The sequence below is a fragment of the Stigmatopora argus genome, chromosome 2, assembly GCF_051989625.1.
Source record: "Stigmatopora argus isolate UIUO_Sarg chromosome 2, RoL_Sarg_1.0, whole genome shotgun sequence".
NCBI lineage: Eukaryota > Metazoa > Chordata > Actinopteri > Syngnathiformes > Syngnathidae > Stigmatopora > Stigmatopora argus.
The window spans coordinates 23,120,535-23,143,589 of NC_135388.1; the positions used below are offsets into that span (position 1 = coordinate 23,120,535).

Sequence of the window (23,055 nt, forward strand, 5' to 3'; positions counted from 1 at the left end):
TAGGTTTGCTTGATTATAGAATTGTTTTGTTTCTTGCTTACGCAAATGGAATCCATAACCTTGTAATTGTTTTGATTTGAAGCCTTAAATGGGCAGGACATAATGCCGCTCTTTAGTATAATCTTGGTCGGCCGAACGGCCGGATGTATTCTCTTCTTGCAAGAATTAAATGGTGAGATGTGACTACAGATGCCTTTTTTATTGAAAGCTGAATTGGAAAAACCTAAGGATAAACCTACAATTGGATGAACCTAACACATTTCAAAACATTATACTATAGAAGAGCAATGTAGAAAGAGTTGTGACACTCCCATAAGGACCCAATATATGATTTTATTTTCGGATTATGAAGATCATAGGTGCCACCTTTGATTTGGAGGTTTCACTGAACATGCTGATAGTGTATAAATACTACTACTACAATAAAAAAATGTGGTGGCATATTAAGAGAAATCTTTCTAATTACACTACATATTGCAGGGATTGTTAATTTGGAAGCCATGATACATAGCTGTACGATGCAAAATGGCTTTAAAATTTGAATCGTTGTTAGAAAATGATAGACTGAATATTGTCCAAAGAAGCTTTGGCAAATAGGTTGTTAAAGGATGAAATTTAAGGAGACAATTACTCACCATGAAAGCCATCATAGCAGCAGTATTCAAGTAAAATGGTAATCTGTCAGTACATGTCAGTTTCACTTTCTCATTCTGAAAAAAGAAAATACATTCAGTAAATACCTTTGCCTTTTCTTGCTACTATCACAATGAAATTTCCCGAATACGGGATGAATAAAGTTATCCAATCCAAAAAAATACAGTCACATAAAAGCACTATGAATAATGATTCCAGACACCAAATATGTTATACACTTCACATGGTTTAGTACACTGGATTTTTTTTAAATACAAAAAATCACATTGACCTGCTTGCTCTAAGAAACATATTAGATACATCAGATCTCAATATGAAGTTGGATATCTATATAAATAGCGACAGGGCAATGTCATCCCCACTCTGAGGAGCTATCAGGTGATGAATAATGAAACAAAACATAATGTCCCACTAGTGGTGGACCATCAGGGCCTGCATGGCCTTCTCTGCTGGCCAAAAAATATCTGATTCATAGACTGATGTTAATTATATTTTGTCCATGAATACTTAATTCCAAATTGTCTGTCAGCTTTCTTTCATTGTTTTTCCCCTGGTTGCGCTGCTTCCAGATGTGTTTTCATATTTAAGCATTTAACCAATCACATTTCAGCCAATATTTGTTGCCAGGGTCAGATATCTACCTGGAGGTCTTCACAATCAGTTCTGCAGGGCCTGCATCATAAAATAAGCGTCGATAAAACAGTTGCTTTAACCAATCAGATTTCGAGTTGGTGAAACCAAGACTTTCTCACAGGGATAGGGATACGTCATCGCTTTCAGAAACTATGATTGGCTAGTGATAGTGTACTAGCCAGCACTAGCAAGCTGTATCTGTTGCGAGTTGCACAAGCAAATATATTGTTGTGTTGATTTAATAGCGGTTTTGTCAACCCACAATGGCTGAAGGAGAAGAAATTGATTTGGGTGCAAATTTACTGTCAAAGCCATTTTCAAGATGAACTTTTCAAGAAAAGATGGACATAATTAAGAACGGTCGGACAACCCCGTAGCTAGAGTGTCGAGTGGAGCTACAGCTCAGCGAGAAAGTGCTCAGGGAAATGGAACTCCACAACGAAAAGCTGAAGAAAAATAGGTAAATCTTGAAAAGACTGATAGAATGTGTCATTTTTTGGGGCAAGCAGGAAGTTTCATGTCAGGGACACGATGAAAGTACTGGATCCAAATACAAAGGAAACTATTTGGAGCTTCTTTCTCTTATTGCTGAGAGAAACACGGATTTACATTACCACCTGTCCACTATTAAAGTGTTTAGTGGGACGTCGGGCAAAATACAAAATGACCTGCTATTACTGAAGTGATGTATTTATGTATTTTCCTGTTTTATTTTGGTGGGTTCCTGCCTGCTTGTCTGTTAATCATCTAAATGTCTACACCTATGTGTGATTTGCCTAGCCCTCAACTATATAGCATATCGCTCTATGTTAGTGTTTGCTGCCAGTGTGTCACGGAACTGAGCCACGATGACCTTATTGCTTTCTGGATTTTACTGCTCTGTCCACATTTTGGAAACAAGTGATTTTGTGTTGCTTCCTTGACCCAACCTGAGGTCTTCCCCAGGTCAATACACCTTGATCCTTAAACTGCCTCTTACCCAGCCCCGTGCTTTTGACTCCAGCTGTGTGCTCACCTCCCCGTTGAGACAGAACGCAATGGCCAATATGGACTCAGCCGAGGTCGAAAAGCTAAGATTGTGGCTCATCATATCCAGCAGGTGGGTCAAAGTTTGCAGTTGTTGGTGGATCATCATGCATTGGCAGCAGAAGTTAACCCCTGGCCTGTCACTGCATCTCCACTTTATCCGCATCTTTTCTTGGACTCAGGGTTTGAGCTAAGGAAACCTTCATTATTGAACAAAGGTGTTTGTCAGTCAGACGTCTCCTGCAACATGTTTCCGTCATCTTCATTGAAGAGAAAAGTTGCTCACATAAGTAAGCGCTACAAAACATGGAGAGCAATTGACCAACTTTGGTGTGGAGCTGAAGCATCGTGTCAGGGATGAACTGCAGAAACTGTGCGGCCCCGATAGCATCAAACTTTGATTTCAGCATTGCATTACACTGGAGTTCAATCAGCTCAATTTGGAGCTTGGTTGGTGCTTTTTCCACATCAGCTGCAAAGGGATTATTAAGAAGTTCAAATCTAAGTTTCTGGACATCAAAGTTGCCAAATCGCCAGCTAAACTCAGCGTTGAGCACACTGAGCTTTTCAGCAAACTGTGCACACACAGCGGAAGAGATCTGCGTTTTTATGGTTTGGCAGTAAGTGAAATGGCTAAAATGCGCTTGTAGCATGTGCTTCTCCCACAGGCACATCATAGTTTTAAAAGCTCTCACTGACGAATACATATCTGTGATGCACGTCCCTGTGCATGCAGCTGTAGCTTCAGGGCATCAAGGTGGGATGAGATGTCACAGAGAAAGGCGAGCTCACACAGAAACTTTCGCTCCCGGAGCTCTGCTATGCCCTACCCTTTGCTTTCCAGAAACTGACCTATTTCTTCATGCAGTTCAAAAAAATTGTTTAGCACTTTTCCGCGGCTTAAACATCTCAGCTCTGTGTGATACGGCACCTATATCATAATCATAATCGGACATAGGCCCTGTCGTCATCATCAACAACAAAAAGCCTAATTGTCATCACACCCAGAGACTGCGTATGACGAAATTGGTAGTGTTCTGAACCACACTTCCAGAAAACACTTAAACTGGCGATGATTGAGACATTTGTCTCTAATGAAGTTAACAACTTGTGTCACTTTGCTGACAAAATCCTCCATCTTTAGTGCTTTACACCACAAGGATTCCTGATGAAAAATGCAGCGATAAACAGACAGTTCACCCGAACAGTTCTCTTTAAGTATCTTTTCAGGAATCCTGCCCACCAGTTTGTTTTGTTTTGTTTTTTAACCACTCATCGCTGGTACACCATCAGTGGTTAATCCCACAAGTTTATCTCACGGCAGATTTATCTCACTGACAGAAACCTCTTCAAAGATTTATTCTGTGGTTGTGCCAAGAATGGATTTAAATCTCAAAAGCTCCTCTGTAACACAGAGATTTGAGTCCACGGCACGGATGGAGACTGAAAGCTCCGCAGTTTCAGACGCGTTAGTGCTGTCGTCCACAGCAAGGGAAAATAAACAAAAATGTTTCCCTCCTCCATCAACTGGACATGTAGATTGGTGGCAAGTTCGCATGTGCGCTCAGATATTGTGTTTCTGCTCTAGCTTACTTTTGCAAAGGCTTGCTTCTTCTCTGGGCAACTTGGTCACTAAACTTCATCATGCATTTTTTTTACAAACTCTCCCTCATTAAAGGGTGGGGCTTATTGGGCCATGTTTTTTTCTGCCACGATATAACTTGCCTTTACAGCAGCCTCACTTTGTGTTGTGGCTTTTGTGAACATTTTCTGCTGTGAAAACATAGTTCTTTTCATTTCCTTTATCTTCTGGCTCCTTTGAGTCATGTCCATGTCCTTATATTTGTCCCGGTGTTTTGTTTTCTTAGTGTCGTATAATATTGTTCTCTTTGTCTACTGACACGTTCGCTCAACAAACAAGACAAAATGGTCTGTCTTTTCCATATGTAAACAAATATTGCGTCTCACACAAAAGAGTTATATTTTCTGCCTTTTTTTCGCCATTTCTTGGTAGGGTAACACAATGACAGGGGAATACGGAGTCCACCGGGGGTTTTAGCCGAAGATGTGTACACGAAAACAAATCACTACCTTCTTAATACATCCATGACCGCTAGCACAGACGCTCCTGGCACAGACGCTCCTGGCACAGAGGAGGGGGCGTGTATGCCTGTGTCGCATTGTTTGATGCGCCAAAACAACAGTAGAACATCATGCGATTTGGAGTATAAGCAGTGAATGTGGCATCACAGCGCTGCCGCCTTGTAATACGGGTGGGCCAGCTCGAATATTAATTTGAAATTGCCTTGGGGGCCAAATATAGTAAAACTATGGCCCAAATTTGGCCCAGGGGCTAGAGTTTGACTTAACTGTAACCTCGAGTGAATTGGTGGTGGACTTTTGGCTTTTCCCTTCAGATTCTCAAGTGAAATTGAATACTCCAGCTCTGTTTTAAGACCATAAGGAAGATAAGGCTTTTGGCTTCGTTGAGTATAGTGTATTATTTAATCTGTCATCAGTAGAAGAAAACATTTAAACATTTATTTTACCTTAGAGTCTGTATCCACTCGTCTCATTGCCTTTTGCATGACACGCAACTCATATTCAGCTCGATTGTTGTCCTGGAAAAGACGTTGCTTTAGGAAGTTAACCCTGAAAAAGATCTACAGGTCTAAAAATACATATATTTTAACTATAGCCACATACAAACACCACCAAGCATAATAAAAAGAGAAGAGAAATGTAAAGAACAACCAATCAACGATCAAAATGGAGAACATGGTAAACAACATTATTTAATATATAGTTGTGTTAAAACATTTAATTTTGAGACTGCCTACATGACTATGTGGTAGTATTGACATATCATCAACACTTCTTTCACAAGAGGCAGCGTAGGGCCACATTCATTTTTGCCCAAATCTGTACTGTAGCCAAGCTTTTATTCCAAATGATCCATTAGAGAAAGGTTAACAAATTAGGTTTCTTCTGAAACAAGAGTTAGGTTTTAAGACATCAGATTGGTTAAAATGTATCCTTTCATCAGTTGGAATGAAAACCTGCACGCTCTTTGGCCACTGAGAAGCGTTTTGAACACCAATGCTCTATTTTCTCTGTGCTATAAATAACTATTTTCATGTTTCTGTAAGGGCTGCCTGGCGGCATGAGTGATTAGCACATCAGACTGTTTACGCCTTTCCCAACTCGATAGGAAATGAGAACTTCGGTGGCGTGAGTGGTTAGCGTGTCAGCGTCACAGCTCTGGGGTCCTGGGTTCAAATCCAGGTCGGTCCACCTGTGTGGAGTTTGCATGTTCTCCCCGGGTTTGCATGGGTTTTTAGTGAGGATAAAGCGGTTCAGAAAATGAATGAATGAATGAATGTTTCTGTATTTTAACTAGCCGTTTCTCTTATCAGATTAAAATAATGTTGAAATTCCATGTTAACATATTGTTCAAATGTAGCCATGCGGACATATAACAACTGTAGTTTCAAATGAAATTTGGAAAGAAAAAAAATGCTTGGCAAAAGATAAAAAAGCTAAGAAGTCAGAGTACAAGTAGAATATGAGGGCATTGGCAGAAAACGGAAGTTACACATGCAACTATGGTTCTATGAATGCTGAATGTAAGCGCTGAATGAGCCGTTTGCGGTACTCGGACGATTCGCCGAAAGACGTTTCGCCGAATCGGGATTCGCGCGCTCGCCCCGCCCCCGGATCGTGTGTGTACATGTTTTTCAACCTCGGCCCGCGGGCCATATATGGCCCATTACAGATAACATTCATTTAGGAATAACAAGGGCATGTACTGCCCCCCGCTGGACATATTTCTAAATACAAGTACGTACTACAATGTGCTGCCAATTTTTTATATTTTTTATTTTATCCTTGCGTTTAAAGTAGTAGCCATTTTGAGATCACGCAGAACAGTACGTGACAGAAGAAATAGAGAAAATAAAGTAGTAGTAACAGTAAGTACTACTGTAATGAAATTGTAAATCCAGAAATCCTACTCCAGAAAACGTTGAGATTAATCTTTGAATTAAGGTTCTCAGCAAATCATTTTGAATATATTTCCTAAAATAATGGGAAATTATTTAAAATTAAACTAGAAGTAAAAGTGTGTTCCATGGCATTTTCAGGTATTGTTCTCTAAGCCCTCTAGTCTGTCCAAGGCACTTAGAATTTCACATAAGTCTTCTAGTGTTGTTTTTTCTCAGTGTCAGACATCAATCCCCAGCTTTGATAAATTACATTGCGTGTCCAAATGGCTACTACTTCAAACACAAGGATAAAATAAAATATAAAAAATTGGCAGCACATTATAGTAAGTACTTGTATTTAGAAATATGTCCAGCGGGGGGCAGTACATCCCCTTGTTATTCCTAAATGAATGTTATCTGTAACGGGCCGTATATGGCCCGCGGGCCGAGGTTGAAAAACATGTACACACACGATCCAGGGGCGGGGCGAGCGCGCGAATCCCGTTTGGGCAAAACGTCCGTTCGGCGAACTGTCCGTCGGCGAAACGTCTTTCAGCGAATCGTCCGGTCACGGCCGTTTGCGCATTCACAGTGCGAGTATTAATACCAACATAAGTCTACTACGAAGTCAATTGTGACCCCCGGTTGACCCCGAGAACTGTTCTGGTGACATCTAAGTTCCATAGTTACATCTGTAACTTGCGTTCTATTTCAAACCTATTGACCACCAGAGGCAATTAAAGCTGAACCACGCATCAGAGCCTCCCGATATGACATAGAGGCAAACATCAAAACATGTAACACATTCCAGATGGCTGGTGGGAGGGAGCGCTTAGCTGCAAAAATATGCAACACAATATACAGAAATACACAGACCCATTATTGCACCACAGCTTGAGTCTGTCCCTGACCCTACAAAAAGAGCAATACTGATCAAGGTGCAAAAACCAACTGACCTGCAAGCAGCACTGTTGGCCTCCCTATAAGGACCCTCTGACGTGCAAGATGGATCTAACTGAGTGGCGGGAAGCGCAGAGCATGCACATAGGCCAAGGGTCGGCCAGCACAACCAGATTCAGATTGCTGGAGGACCCCCCAGGAAAAATTGCCCCAAAAAACACTTAACAGTGCACACCCCATCAAGGCATCTGCAAGACAGTCGAGGTGACTAGGAAGATAAACAGCCCACAGACTGATTTACACAAGGAGCCCACACCATGTGGTACCGGAATGCCCTCCAACAGCTGAGCCTCCTGGTGGGTGAAAGGGTACAATCACACCAGCATATATACTTCCCCAGGTTTGGGAAAGCTTTCAGCTACATGCACCACACAGCCCTGCAGGGAACTCCAAACAGGAGAGAGAAAGAGTGCCATACGACAAGAGCGGTACCCTGCAGAGGTCGCTCTAGGTACAAAATATTTATCTCGAGGGCTAGTAATGCAGCAGTACCAAAAAGCCGGCAGGGTCCACAAGAACACTACGAAGCATTCTCTAAGCAGTCAGGGGGGACTGAGCAAGGAACACCAGGGGAGTCACGCCTGCGCAATGTAGGACATTATTTGCCTAAGCTCCCTTGCCACCACGGTAAAATCCTTTAAAACCACATGGCTGAAGCCCAACACAGATGTGTCAACACAGCCATCCGGCAAGGAAGTCTAAGAAAGCAATTTCTCAGGGGACATGATGAAGGACGCAATGGCAGGTTCAATACCAGGCAGGCATTTCAGGTTGACAGCAAACGGGAACCTGTTTTTTGTTTGTTACGTTGTGTTGGGGTTGTGCGTGGATGTGTGTGTGTGTTTTCCTTGTGTGCTGTCCGTGTGATTGTTGTATGCTATGTATTTTGTAATCAGCCCGTGTGTGAATGTAAACCGTGTGTTCTGACATGTCTGGTTGTGGGATTATTGCTTGTGTGGTCATGTCGTCTGCTCGTCGATGTGTGCATTTGTTACTCCCGTTAAATTTGTTTCTTTGTTAATTCTACCAGTCCTAAATTTGTATGGCTTTTCTGTTATGTTTTAGTCTTTAGTTGTTTGCACCAGCACTGTTTTGTCGCTTCTTTCTTGCTCTCAGGGTCCCACTCCACCCCGCATCCGAGGACGGCTCAGTACAGAATAATTCCATTAATATTTGGACCCAGCAGGCTCCCATTGGCTACGGTGTGGGATCACTCACTGGGCTTCTCACAGTCAGTCAGCGGGAGGCCATCGGCAGCGGCGTGAACGGCCCATCACCCACCTGCCGTCAACCATCCGCCTGCCTGCCCGCTCGCGATTTCCCCTCCTTAATCCCCCACGGTACATTCATCCCTGCTTCCCCCTCCCTCTATAGAAAAACATTTCATTTTTGAATGGGACTCGGACATGGATGGATATGAGGATGGCCCAGAGCTCGTTAATCTACGGCGGAGTAGAGCTCCCATGAGCCGTCTCCCCGTCACAGACTCTTGGCCATTAACGGCTGAGGAATTCTTTTTTCCCCTGTTGACGGGAACACCGTGGCGTGATCCTCCTTGAGATGCTGGGGAGACCAGCCTTCCGGTTACAGGCCAGGCCATGCCGGTCGAGCGTTGGACTTTGACGGTCGAGCGTCGGACCCTGACAACCATTTTCAAGAGTGGCATGAAGACGACGGCAATTTTCAAGTGTGGCATGAGGATGACGGGCTTTTTCAAGCGTTATATGAGGACGGCGGCCGTTTTCAAGCGTGGCATGAGGACGACGGCCGTTTTCAAGCGTTAGAGGACGACAATGGCCGTTTTCAGGTGTGGCACGAGGATGGCGGCCTCCCGCAAGTAACCTTTCCAGCTAGCCGTTCCTGCGTGCCCGCTCCGGCGTCCCTCTCCTGTGTGCCCACGCTGGCGTGCTGCCCAAATCCTGTGTGCCCGCCCCAGGACCCCGCTCCCTGGCGCCCTAGTTCCGTGTGCTCGACCTCCTGTTGGGCCAGCTCACACTTTCTTCGCGGGCCAGCTGGGACGACCTCCCCAAGTTTTTTTTTTTTGGACATTCAGGTGTTGTTTTTTTCACATTCAGACAGCACGCTTGCCCTCCTCCAGGCCGCCCTGCCGCTCTCCCTTTGTTTTGGTGATAGTGTATTTGTTTTGGGACGTCTGGGATTCGTCTCTTAAGGGGTGGGGAGGGGGGAATTTTTCTGTGTTTTGGGTGGATGTGTGTGTGTTTTCCTTCTGTGTGCTGTCCGTGTGTTTGTCATATGCTTTTCACCTCTTGTGTCCCTCTGGGCTCCCCTTCCCTTGTGTGTCCAGCTACGTGTATTTTGGAATCAGCCCTTGTGTGTGAATTTAAAACGTGTTCTGGTATGTCTGGTTGTGGGATTATTGCTTGTGTGGTCATGGCATCTGATCATCGGTGTGTGTATTTGTTATTCCTGTTAAGTTTGTTTCTTTGTTAATTTTACCAGTCCTAAGTTTGTATGGCTTTTCTGTTATGTTTTATGAAGGCCTTTAGGTTTGTGCACCAGCTTTGTGCCTCTCTGGGTCCCGCTCCACTCCGCACCCGAGGTTTGGTGGTTGGGCCTATTTTCCTTTTCTTGTGTGACCCAGGTGTTTGCAATTGTTCTATTGTCAATGCCCTGTGTCTTTGTCAGTCCGTATGGGAGTATTGGCTTGTTTGGAGGTTATGTCAGTGTGCATCTTCCTTCCACGGACAGTATGGTTGTTTTTATTTTTAGTTCGTAAAGTGTTATTTTGTATACTGGGTAGTTACAATTAAAACCTTACGTTTGTGCACCTACACTCCCGTTTGTCTGCCTGATCCCTGGAGTTTGACCCAATTCTGCTCCGCCAGCGAGCGTACATAACAAAACCGAAAGACAAACCCTGCTTCGAGAACATGGAACTTAACGCCATTGAATCAAAAGTCGTGAAACTGGGAAGCGGAAGCAGCCATCAAAAACCCAAGTGGCATCACAGGCGAACAGGCAGAAACAGCCACCGAAGCAACAGGGAGATGGCCACTCAAAATGGAACCTCAATCCCACCAATTCCATGTGCAGCCGCTTAATTTCAGAGGCAAGCTGCTGACCAGCTCTTGCTGTTTTGGGCACGCAGAGGCCGACGCACCGTTACACTTCGAGCGCCAAGGTAAGAAGTGACAAAGGCTCAGAAAGGGACATATCTCCAAGCACAAGAGGGGGTAAGGGCATACCCAAATCTGCAACCCAAGCAAATCAGGTGCACCACTGAAGTTTCCTACACAAGCAGAGACACACAAGCCACGGCAAGCCGAGCACCAATCCAGGGCATTGGACGGCTCGACAAGGGAACCACAGGCCACACAATGGAGCCTTCCATTGCAAGGAAATTTGAGGGGTAGGATCGCAAACGTCACCTACACAGCAAGCGCAGTCAGGCTAGCCCAAATGGCTTACACTCAACGTCAGAAACACACACAAGCGAGAAGAAAAGGACAACGACAACCCAGTGAAAACAGCCGTGGCTAAAGGCAGGGCCATCCACAGAAAATTATAGGAAAACAGAGCCAGTGGCCATGCAAAGCATAGAGTCAGCCAGAATTACTCACGGAAGAAAAAGGAAGCAGGTGCCCAACAGTACATAAGTGCATGCAGCCAGTGGAAGGAGGAACCAGTTCACTTGAGTGAATGAATCCATTAAAATACTTCCACTGAAAAGATTTGTTCAGAAGAATGGTTTAGTGTTCTTTTTAACAGATTACTACACTACACCGGACTTCGGTGCACAGCAAATGGCCAAGCAGCACCGTCAACGGAAAAACTGCGCCTGTAGCATCCCTGGTCGTCAGCAGCTGCCCAGCGGTGCACAATCACACGCAGCCACACTGTCGAAAAAAGCTGGTAAGAACCCCTGTGTCACCACGGTTACTTGAAGTCGGGGGGTGCTTGACACCAAACGAAAAACACCATCCACTCTGTCTTTGATGCAGCCTTTGTTAATATTAATACTTGCAAAGCGCGAAGGGATCAGTCAGTGTTTTCAGCATCGCCTCTGGTGGTCAGCAGGGATGAAATAGAACTGGAAATGTCAAGATTACCAAAGTGGTGAGGCTAAAAACTTTTATTAAAGGTAAAAGGTAAAGCAAGTCAAACCTTGTGTTCCTCCTGTAAAGTACACCATAAACAAAAAAGGGATGATATGTCAGTGTTTGTAAAATGCATATGTACAATCATTCATACTTCAGATAGTGAGCTGCTATAATAACGGCACAAATATCAACATTTTGGAGAAATTCTCTAACTTCAGCAAGGTTATTTGTTGTTGTACATAAAAGTATAGTACTTCGGATTTTCTACTGGTGCAGTACACCACTTACTGCTTACTGCTTATATATACAAAATTATCATACTAATAGACAGCAGGTTCCTCTATGCTGTATATATTATTAAAGTAGCATCATCATATCTTTTTTTTCATCCAGTTGGACTATTGCACACCAAGTTCCTCGTAACCACTACAAAAGACTCACGATCAATTTTGTGTCAAAGCTTCATTGTCTTATTGTTACAATGGTCCTGTTACAAAAAGCAAGTGAAGGTTTTTAATTTCTAACATAGTTGATGTAATAACTAATACACATGGTGTTGTATGATATCATACTCTTGTGGTGCTAGGCAAATATACTGCACATTTCAAAATTAATTTGTGCCCACAGAACTTAAAAGTAAATATGGGCATTGCAAAAGGAATTTATGAATGGGTTTTTTTCTCTGTCATATCACCTCCTCTTCCTCTCCAAAGCTAGTCAGGTCCCAGACATAGTTAAGTCTCATCTGGCGTCTCTTCCAGTGCTCCATGAAGAGAACAGCTGAAAACAAGCACATGCAGTTAAAAGTGACACTCATTAAAAGTACAATGCCATACTGTAGTATGTTGCACATCAGTTTATATGCATAAAAATGGCTGTATGCAATGAAGAATCATGTAGAATGTAAAAATGTAGAATCTGTGTTAACTTTGACTGTGTTGTTACTGATGACGTTATAGATCTAACCAATACATGGCTGGGCACATATCATCACTCTTCTGTTAAAAAGAGGTCATTTAAATTTGGCCTTAAAAAAAAAACGCCACTGATATGTATATATGTAAGTAGGTATACATATATATATATATATATATATATATATATATATATATATATATATATACATACATACATACATACATATCAGTATGTACAGTTTGGTAGCTCTGGCTAATCCACTGTATCACTAGCCAATCATAGTTGGTGAAAGCGATGACGTATCCCTACGCCTGCGAGAAGGCAATGACGTATCCCTACGCCTGCGAGAAGACAACGAGAAGGCAATGACGTATCCCTACGCCTGCGAGAAGACAATGACGTATCCCTACGCCTGCCACAAGGCATTGTGGTGTTTGTAATAACTTTGCAGGTTATATAACTGTTAATATATCCATAACAGCAATAGACGGCGGAGCCAGGGTAACACACGTGTAGCTCTTTATTGCCACTCTCCAACAACACACACACACACAGACCGGACACACAACACTACTACGTCCGGGTTACGCTGTGCTACCCCACGGCTCCAGGTGGCGTGGTTTAACACACTTCCATAACCCGAGGCAACTATCATTATCAATATATTACACTCCTCCCCCTTTAACTATGAAGTTCCTATTTAGACTTAGCACTCAACTCCAACAATTATCTTTGCCTCATTAACTTTTTTATAATTTTACTTCTCAACTTGTAACTAAATTATTACTGCTAACACAACCATTAGACTCAATATTCCAGTCTTTGACATTCCAATCTCAGGAACTCTTTTCACATTTTTGTATGAACAGGAACTCTTTTATTTTAGGAACAACGTTCCTCACAACTGACCGATCACAAATTCAGTCGCTTCGGAGGTGCTCTATCTCTCACTGGGTACCTGCGCCCACACACCTCTGGGGAACTGACTGCTCGGTTGTCAGGTGTAACTGTCTTGTCACAGGCCACTGAGCCTGGCGAAGATGTTACACGTGTCTCTTCAGGTGAGTACGGGCTACCACCTACTGCTCCAGGTGTGCCTTTCCCCCCCACATCTGCGTGAACCACCACAGGGTACTTGTTTGTGATGTCCAGCTGCTCATCCGGAAGCTCCAATGTCTCTGGTCTGGACGGTTGGTTGTACAGCAGATGATCAATGTGGATCGGGCGTCGGCTCACACCATTCCACACCAGGTAGGTGACTGGTCCGAGTCTCTTTTCCACTGTTCCTTTTGTCCACCTCTCCTTCCCTCCACGGAAATTCCGGATCAGGACTGAGTCACCCTCAGACAGATGTCTCAGCTTGGAGGCGGTCCTATCATGATAGTGTTTCTGCTTCCCTTGTTTTGCTTCCACCACTCGAGCGAGATCTGGTTTCAGTAAGCTGAACCTGGTCCTGATTTGACGTTTTAAAAACAGTTCCGCTGGTGTACATCCTGTAACAGTGTGCGGTGTACTCCTGTATGTCATCAGGAAGTTAGCTAGCCTGTGCTGCATAGTTATTGTGACCTTTTGTTTCTTCTCCTTGAGTACTTGTTTCAGCAGTGACGCTTTCACTGTCTGAACTGCTCGCTCTGCCGCTCCATTGGAAGCGGGCTGGTAAGCTGGTACCAAAGTTTGTGTTATTCCGTTGCTCAGCAGGAATGTCTTGTACTCCTGCGAAGTGAATTGAGGTCCGTTGTCAGAAACAATCTCCTCAGGAAGCCCGTAGGAAGAAAAAATGTTCCGCAACACCTCAATCATTTTGGCTGCTGTGGTTGTTGCCATGGCGATGACCTCCAGCCATTTTGAATGACTGTCCACTAGTACTAAAAAGTGGTGTTGGTCTTTCTCTGCAAAGTCAATATGTATTCTCTGCCAAACTCTAGTCGGCCATTTCCAGACGTGTAGAGGTGCGGTTGCAGGTAGTTTCCTCACACTCTGACAGGCGTCACATTGTTGTACTGTATGTTCTATGTCACTGTCCAACTGCGGCCACCACAAATAGCTCCTGGCCAAGGCCTTCATCCTGCACCCTCCCGGGTGTCCTAGGTGAAGACCATGCAGTAGTCGCTCTCTGTGTGCTGGTGGAATGATAACTCGAATTCCCCACAATATGCAACCTTGTTCCACCGACAGTTCATTTTTCCTGGAAAAGTATGGTTTCAGTCTCTCGTCCTTGTTTTGACTTGGCCATCCAGACCGAGTCAGCTCCAGTACTTTGCATAGGACTGGGTCCTTGAGAGTGCTCTGTGCCATCTCTGTAGCTTGCACGGGAAGCTCATCTACTACTGAGAAATAGAAGATGCTGTTTTCCTCCGCGGTGTTATCCTTCCCCTTCCCCGGCAGTCTAGATAACGCATCTGCGTTGGCATTTTCTGCTGACGATCTGTACTCTATACTGTAGTCACTTCCTCCGTCTTCATCTTCCTCTCCAAAGTCGTTGTCTTGGTCATCACTACCAAAGTCATCTGCTGAATCATTTTTGGTTTTGGGGAGTTTTTCCTCGGAGTCCTCACTTTCATCCTGTGAATCCTTGGAGCGCTTGTGCTTTTGCTCACGGGGTACTGCACGCACTTTCTTGGGCTTTGAGTCACCATACTCCTCATCTGCATCGTTACCGCCCCTTGCTGGTATAACTGAGAAGATGCGTGCCCAGTCCAGTTTGAAGTTTTTGAGCCAGTTACGGCCAAGTAGGGATGGTCTGTCACCTTTTACGATCACTAATGGTAGCTCCCCACCCTGGGTCCCATATTTTACCTTGGCCGTCACTTGTCCCATCAAAGGAATGTTCTCTCCGGAAAAAGTTGACAGCTGCACTTTACTTACTTCCAAAGGCAGATGAGAGAGGTGCTTCTTGTACACTATTTCCGAAACAAGTGTTACAGCCGCCCCTGTGTCCAGTTGCATCTCTAGAGGAGTTCCTTCTAATATGACCTGTACTGTCATTTCCTTCCTCCAATTCCCGACAGCATTTGTGGGATACACGGCATTCAAGCGATATGACTCCCACCGTTCATCATCCGCACTTCCTGTTGTCTCATTTTGATTTCCTTTTACATACTGTGTGTGTCCTTGCCAACTTTTCGTTTTACACATCCTTGCTATGTGTCCTCCTTTTGAACACTTGTAACATGTCTCTCCTTTATAGCTGCATTCCTGAGCGGTGTGGTTGCTTAGTCCACATCTGTAACAGGGTTGGTGATTTTCTCTTCTCTGTGGTCTGAATTTTCCACTTGTGGTTTTACTTTTCCAATCGCTGGTGGCTGGTTGGTATTTCCACGCACTTCTGCTTGTCTTTTCCTGGTCAATCTTATTTAATGTGGCAGGTTCTTCCATTTTGCTAGCGAACTCCAACGTATTCTTTGATGCCATTTCCATGGATAACGACAGTTCGCATGTTTTTTTAAATGTTAGATCTTGCTCCGTGAGTAATCTTCTCTGAATAGCTTCCACTCTCAATCCACAAACAAATCTGTCTCTCATTGCTTCGTCCAAATGGAGACCAAAATCGCAGTGGCTGGATAGCTGCTTCAACGCCACAATATAATCCGACACAGACTCGTTCTCTCTCTGATTCCTCTTTTGAAACTTGAATCGCTCCGCGATCACCAGCGGTTTCGGGTTGTAATGAGATGCTAATCTTCCACTTAGCACCTCATATGAGAGGCTACTAGGCTTCTCTGGTATGCAAAGGCCCTTCAACAGTCCGTAGGCCTCTGCACCTATTATAGACAGGAACACGTTGGATTTTTTACCTTCCTCCACTTCGTTGATGATCATCCATTGCTCAAAACGTTCCAAGTAAGATTCAAAATCTTCTTTAACTTCTTCGTATTCGCCGAGATTTCCAAAGAATCTGGCCATGATGCAGCGCCGCCGTTAGCTTAGCAACTCTTGCTAATGCTAGTTTGCAAAGTCACGTTACCTCCTTGTAACGCCTTAATTTCCTCGTCCGAAACTTTTAATCCCTACCGCCTGGAAAGGGATCCCATCCTCGTCGCCACTGTAATAACTTTGCAGGTTATATAACTGTTAATATATCCATAACAGCAATAGACGGCGGAGCCAGGGTAACACACGTGTAGCTCTTTATTGCCACTCTCCAACAACACACACACACACAGACCGGACACACAACACTACTACGTCCGGGTTACGCTGTGCTACCCCACGGCTCCAGGTGGCGTGGTTAAACACACTTCCATAACCCGAGGCAACTATCATTATCAATATATTACAGTGTTGCCAACTCAAAATCTGATTGGTTAAAGCAACAGTCTTATCAACGCTTGTTTAATGCAGCAGAGCCTGCAGAACTGATTGTGAATGCCTTGAGGCAGATTTCTGACCCTGGCAACAAATAATGGCTGAAATGTGATTAGTTAAGTGCTTTAATATGAAAACACACATCTGGAAGCAGTGCAACCAGTGGGAAAAGCAATGAAAGGAAGCTAACAGACAATTTGGAAGTGTTTAATAAGTATTGATGGACAAAATATAATATATGATTCAGATATTTCTTAGGCCAGCAGAGAAGGCCTTGAAGGCCCTGACGGCCCGCCACTGATACATATATATATATATATATATATATATATATATATATATATATATATATATTAAATATATATATATATATATATATATATATATATATATTAGATATATATATGATTAGTTATATATATATATACATATCAGTGGCGGGCCGTCAGGGCCTTCAGGGCCTTCAAGGCCTTCTCTGCTGGCCTAAGAAATATCTGAATCATATATTATATTTTGTCCATCAATACTTCTTAAATACTTCCAAATTGTCTGTTAGCTTCCTTTCATTGCTTTTCCCACTGGTTGCACTGCTTCCAGATGTGTGTTTTCATATTGAAGCATTTAACTAATCACATTTCAGCCATTATTTGTTGCCAGGGTCAGAAATTTGCCTCAAGGCATTCACAATCAGTTCTGCAGGCTCTGCTGCATTAAACAAGCGTTGATAAGACTGTTGCTTTAACCAATCAGATTTCGAGTTGGCAACACCACAATGCCTTGTCGCAGGCGTAGGGATACGTCATTGCCTTCTCGCAGGCGTAGGGATACGTCATCGCTTTCACCAACTATGATTGGCTAGTGATACAGTGGATTAGCCAGAGCTACCAAACTGTATCTGGAGCGAGCTGCACAAGCAAATATATTGTTGTGTTGATTTAAAGCCATTTTCAAGATGGACCTTTCAAGAAAAAAAAAGCTGGATCATTAAAATAGGTCGAACAACTCCAAAGCAAGCAAATCTGTTGCAACCGGGAACGAACATTTTCAGCACTAAATAGAATAAAAACGTATGCCAGAAATATGACAGGACAGGCTCGACTTTTAGCATTAGCTTCGATGGCGATAGAAAAGAAGGAAGAAAGGAGAATGGATACTGTGTACAGTCAAAAAGGATTTTTGGTCAGTAAAATAAGGCTATATTTCTAAATAATGTTTCAATTGTATGAGGTTATTATTGATTATTTTTTATGTGTCGCAGCTGTAGCTGCAGTAGAGGTTTTATAGTTTTTGAGGGTTGGATTGATTCGCTGAAGGCGCTGCTAGAAAATTCACGGCCCGCCACTGCTATATATATATATAGCTATATATATGCATATATATATATATATATATATATATATATATATATATATATATATATATATAGCAGTGGCGGGCCGTGAATTTCAATCTGACGCCTTCAATTCTATATCTGAATCAATCCAACCCTCAAAAACTATTTTATGGCTATAAAACCTTTACTGCAGCTACAGCTGCGACACATAAAAAAGCATCAATAATAACCTCATACAATTGAAATATTATTTGGGAATACAGTGGTACCTTGACATACGAGTGGCCCGACATACAAGTGGCCCGACATACGAGCAATTCGAGATACGAGTAAAATTTCGGGCAAATATTTATCTTGACATATGAGACAAATTTTGATATACGAGCAGACAGCGGACGTGAGATGCTGCTCATAAGAACATCATGGGCACTGTCTCTCGCCCCGCAACTCCCTCGTGTAATGTCTCTGGTCGCAACTCCCTCTTTGTAATGTCTCTGCGAGCATTGGGCGGAGCGTTGCATTTTTTCGTTTTTTTTCCCGTTAGTCAGTGCGAATGGCATATATACTACTTCTCGTTGGCAAGTGGTCGTGCGTTATCCTCTTGTGAGGACATTTGTGTGCATCATTTGGAGAATATTTTGAAGGGAATCCGAACTCAAACAACCCTCGATATTGACGCTGTGGAGGCGGGGCAAAAAGAGCCAACCCGGGAGAAGAAAGTATCAAAATGTCAAACTAAATTAGAATTAAGTTTAGTGTTAGGTTCGATTAAACTTATTTTTGAGTGTGTCTGCATCGTAATCCAAATTCTCTCTCCCCCTTCGAAATTCGTATAATTTTAGTACTATTAAACACATTTTAGTAATATTAAACACTAGTTATGTGTTACTTTGTTAATAGATGGCGAATTAGAACAAATAAAACATTTTTTTCCAATCCAATATCCTGTTTTTGGTATTTTTTCAGAGGGTTGGAACGAATGAATTTGTATTTAGTTCATCTCAATGGGAAATGTTCGTTTGAGTTACAAGAAAATCGACATACGAGCTCAGTCCCGGAACGAATTAAGCCCGTATCTCGATACTTTACTCACCAAAAATCTTTTTTATCTGTACACAAAATCCATCCTCCTTTCTTTCCTCCTTCTTTTCTATCGCCATCGAAGCTAATGCTGAAAGTCGAGCCCGTCCGGTCGTATTTCTGGCATAAGTTTTTATTCGAATTAGTGCTGAAATTGTTAGTTCCCGGTTGTGACTGGCTTGCTTGCTGCGGAGTTGTCCGACCTTTCTTAATGATGTCCAGCTTTTTTCTTGAAAAGACAGTAAATCTGCAAACAAATCAATTTCTTCTCCTTTCGCCATTGCGGGTTGACAAAACCGCTATTAAATCAACACAACAATATATTTGCTTGTGCAGCTCGATCCAGACACAGTTTGGTAGCTCTGGTTAGTTCACTCTATTACTAGCCAAACATAGTTGGTGAAAGCGATGACGTATCCCTACGCCTGTAAGAAGGCCTTTGTGTCGCCAACTCAAAATCTGATTGGCTAAAGCAACAGTTTTATATCTACACTTGTTTTATGCAGCAGAGCCTGCAGAACTGATTGTGAAGGCCTGAAGGCAGATTTCTGACCCTGGCAACAAATAATGGCTGAAATGTGATTGGTTAGATGCTTGAATATGAAAACACACATCTGGAAGCAGCGCAACCAGGGGAAAAGCAATGAAAGGAAGCTGACAGACAATTTGGAATTAAGTATTCATGGTTAAAATATAATTAACATCAGTCTGTGATTGAGATATTTTTTTAGGCCAGCAGAGAGCCTTGCAGGCCCTAACGGTCCACCACTGATATATAGAAAGTTCACATTGCTCTTCAACATCTTGCAAGTTGTGTGCCTACATGACTAATAAAAAAGCACTCAATAATGTAATGTATTTAAAGTTGTTAGAGAAGATATGATGTATGCTTATGTCCATTGCATGTCTCCCTCCAAAGGATAATAATAAATAGTAACACCACCATGTCTGGGTTCACTACTCGACCTTCAGTTTCTATTCCGTGGAAGGGAACCTTTTACAGTTAAAGTTATGACAAAACTGTTCTACACTGTCACACATGAATGGTGCTTGTAATTATACTTCATAAAAGTGTAATTATTTTTATTATTGTTTTTATTATTAATAAAGGGAAGAAAACATTGAAATGCTTTACCCCACAGGGCCATGAAGATGGAGAAAAATACAGTTGCCGGGTTGTCGAAGAGATGGCTGGCTCGGGCAGTACCACATGCTGCCACAAGTTTCCAGTAGCCACAAGCACGATCACAGAGTGGGCACATAGTGATGTTGTTCCTTGGATCACAAATTTCCATGCTATACCAGAAAAGGCAAAATTAGAACAAACCAAAAGACTCATGTCATCTATAATACTTGTGATTTATGGCTGGATGTGTGATTTGTCCAAACCGTGCATCGTAGAGTTGAATTTTTTTTTATGGTGGCTAGAAACAGCTGTCGGATCCTAATAGACGAGTGATTGAATTTTTTCACATTCTCTAAGGGTGTAAACTCAATCTTTTATTTGTTAAAGCTGAAAGCAAAGTTGATGTATGAATCATTGTTTTTACATGATGTGCCTAAACGCACCGCGTGGCAGATTGGTCCTAAGGCAGGACACCTTTCCACGTCATTTAAAAACGTCATTTTCGCCAGCGAGTTTCCAGGTGCTCCCAAAACTTTTTTTTCTGTCGTGACTGGAAGACTCGGCGAGACACGATGGTGCTGGCCATGCTGACCCAATTTAGTTGTAAGGTAGAACGCCTTTCCACGTCATTTTCAGAATAATTTCCGCCAGAGAGTTTCCAGGTGCTCCCCGGAACACATTTTTTTTCTGTCGTGACGGGAAGACTCGTGCTGGCCGCGCTGACCCAATTTAGTTTTAAGGTAGGACGCCTTTCCACGTCATTTACAAATGTCTTTTTTTTTGAATTTCCGACAGCGAGTTTCTAGGTGCTTCCCAAAACACTTTTTTTCTGTCGTGACTTTTCCACTTTCATCCTTTATTGTGATCTGCCCACGTGTGGATTAGCCACTGTGCTTCTCCTTACACAAATAGATTAACAAAACACGCTCAGTAAAAACCTCGCCCAAGCAGGTGGGACCGGCGAAGTCATGCCCTTCTGCTTGTGTATAATAAATGAAACCGAATGTCCTTAGTATAGAAGTCAACCAATATGTGACTTTGAAAGGCCAATGCAGATATCTAAAAAAAATGGGGATGATTGCCAATAACTAAGCCGATTTTTTTTCTTAACAGTTAGAAATGGAAATTTAAAATAGGCCTTCCCAATATCGACGGGATTGCCACTAATTGTAGTGGATGTGGTTACAAAATCTATTAAGGTCAAAATTATAAACTAAAAGCATGTTCCCAAGGTGCAGATATATTCATTAAAAGCAAGTTATGACTGTTCAAAATGACAAATAAAATTGAAGGGGTCGCTACAAAGCTCTGGGACCACACCCACCTACCAAACCCGAAGCAATTTTCTATTCTGGCCACCGGGAACATATGTACTCCGTTTCGTGGCCCTATGTGCTTCCTAATTGCCAGAAAAAAACTGAACAAAACAACACTCAAGACGTATTACTACTACTTATACTTCTTATGATGACCACTTATTTATCTATTACTATTTTGTGATTATTATTCATCATAACTATTTAGTGATTATTTATTTACCATTACTATATATTGATTTTCTATGTGTTTGCTTGTTTGTTGTAGCGTCCGTAGACTCAGCGAGTGGTGCTGAACGTCTCCAGAACAGTGGAACTCATCCTGGACTCCAGACGGAAACAAGCCCGCTCCGCTCTACTGACCTCACTTGGACTACTTATATATTCATTTCTTTTGCATTGATTATTTATTTGTCTGTCAGTTGTAATTTGTGCACTATGTGGTGAAAGCTTTAAATCTCAATATACTTGTATAATGACAATAAAAGCATTCAATTCAATTCATTTATCATGAAGCATATTTTTTTAAATATTTCAATTGTAGGCATAAGCAAAGACTGTAAAGTATTAATATCTAAATATAATCTGTAATTTTTTTTAAAAAACTACTCTAAGTACTGTACTCACAGTGAGAATAGTTCCTCTCGGCTTGATTTAAAAAAGAAATTGGTTATTGTGAGCTTTAGTCCAAGTCCTCTTCGTCAGATTCGAGAGGCATTGGATCATTGATGGAATCTTCAGGAGGTGCAGGAGGAGCTTTTACAAGAGTTTTTCGGTGCACAAGGAAGATGGTGATGGGAGTTCTGACCGCTGTTTCTTTTTTTGCACAAATATGTTTTTGTACAAGGACATGACACTGTCAAGACGATTGTCAAATTGTTGTTGTCATCAATCGCTGTGGGAATGCTGATGGCTGTATTGATCACCCTCTGCAGTCTTTTCCTGTCACCTTCTGTACAGTTTGAGCGTCACACTGACAGAGTGTAGGTCAGCATGCACTCAATGGCTGACCGGTAGAAGTTCACCAGCAGGTCGGTTTTGAGTTTCTCCTTCCTGAGTACTCTCAGGAAATGTATTCTCTGCTGCGCCTTCTTGCGTAGAGCTATGGTGTTTTCTGCCAAAGTTAGGTCAGCATAGATATGGACCCCCAGGAATTTGAAAGTCTCCACTCGCTCCACATTCGCCATTGATATACAGGGGGGCAGGAGCGGTCTTGTTCCGTTGGAACTCTGGGATGAGTTCCCTGGTTTTGGAAATGTTCAGCGCCAAGTTGTTGAGAGCGCGCCACTCGCTGAGTCTAAGCACCTCATCTCATTACCTTCTGTGATCATCCCCGCCACCGTTATGTCATCCGCAAATTTCACAATGATGTTCTCAGGGTGTGTAAAATAGTGGACTCAGCACACAGAACAAGTCGGTTGCGAGCGTGTGGGTGGATGAGAGGTGGCGACTTAGCTTCACGTGCTGGGGTCAGTTGACCAGAAATTATTTAATGCAGGAGCAGGTGTAAGATGGGATCCCGCGGTTGGCTAACTTAGGACATAGCGTGTCAGAATGTATTGTGTTAAAGGCTGAGTTGTAGTCAATAAAGAATATTCTGACATAGCTCCCTCTTTTCTCAAGGTGGCTTAGTGCAGGGTGGAGGGCAGAGGTTATTGCA

General features: G+C 42.8%; 1 protein-coding gene and 1 long non-coding RNA gene across 8 annotated transcripts in view; one reads left to right on the top strand and one right to left on the bottom strand.

Annotated features, from left to right (window-relative positions):
• ano1a (anoctamin 1, calcium activated chloride channel a) overlaps window positions 1-23,055 on the bottom strand; it is a 111,940-nt gene that overhangs the window by 23,084 nt on the left and 65,801 nt on the right. For 6 of the 7 annotated variants that reach the window (XM_077594579.1, XM_077594588.1, XM_077594561.1 and 3 more), the window contains 5 exons: window positions 20,089-20,249; window positions 12,012-12,097; window positions 11,382-11,393; window positions 4,863-4,934; window positions 636-710 (listed from right to left, as the gene is read on the bottom strand). In XM_077594579.1, coding sequence (XP_077450705.1) covers window positions 636-710; window positions 4,863-4,934; window positions 11,382-11,393; window positions 12,012-12,097; window positions 20,089-20,249 — 406 coding nt within the window. The remainder of the gene's footprint in view (window positions 1-635; window positions 711-4,862; window positions 4,935-11,381; window positions 11,394-12,011; window positions 12,098-20,088; window positions 20,250-23,055) is intronic. The other variant, XM_077594559.1, reaches the window with a different exon arrangement.
• LOC144069326 (uncharacterized) lies at window positions 7,773-21,905 on the top strand. The gene is made up of 4 exons (XR_013298445.1): window positions 7,773-8,026; window positions 8,373-11,129; window positions 20,096-20,819; window positions 21,664-21,905. It is a non-coding gene; the product is annotated as an uncharacterized LOC144069326 (long non-coding RNA).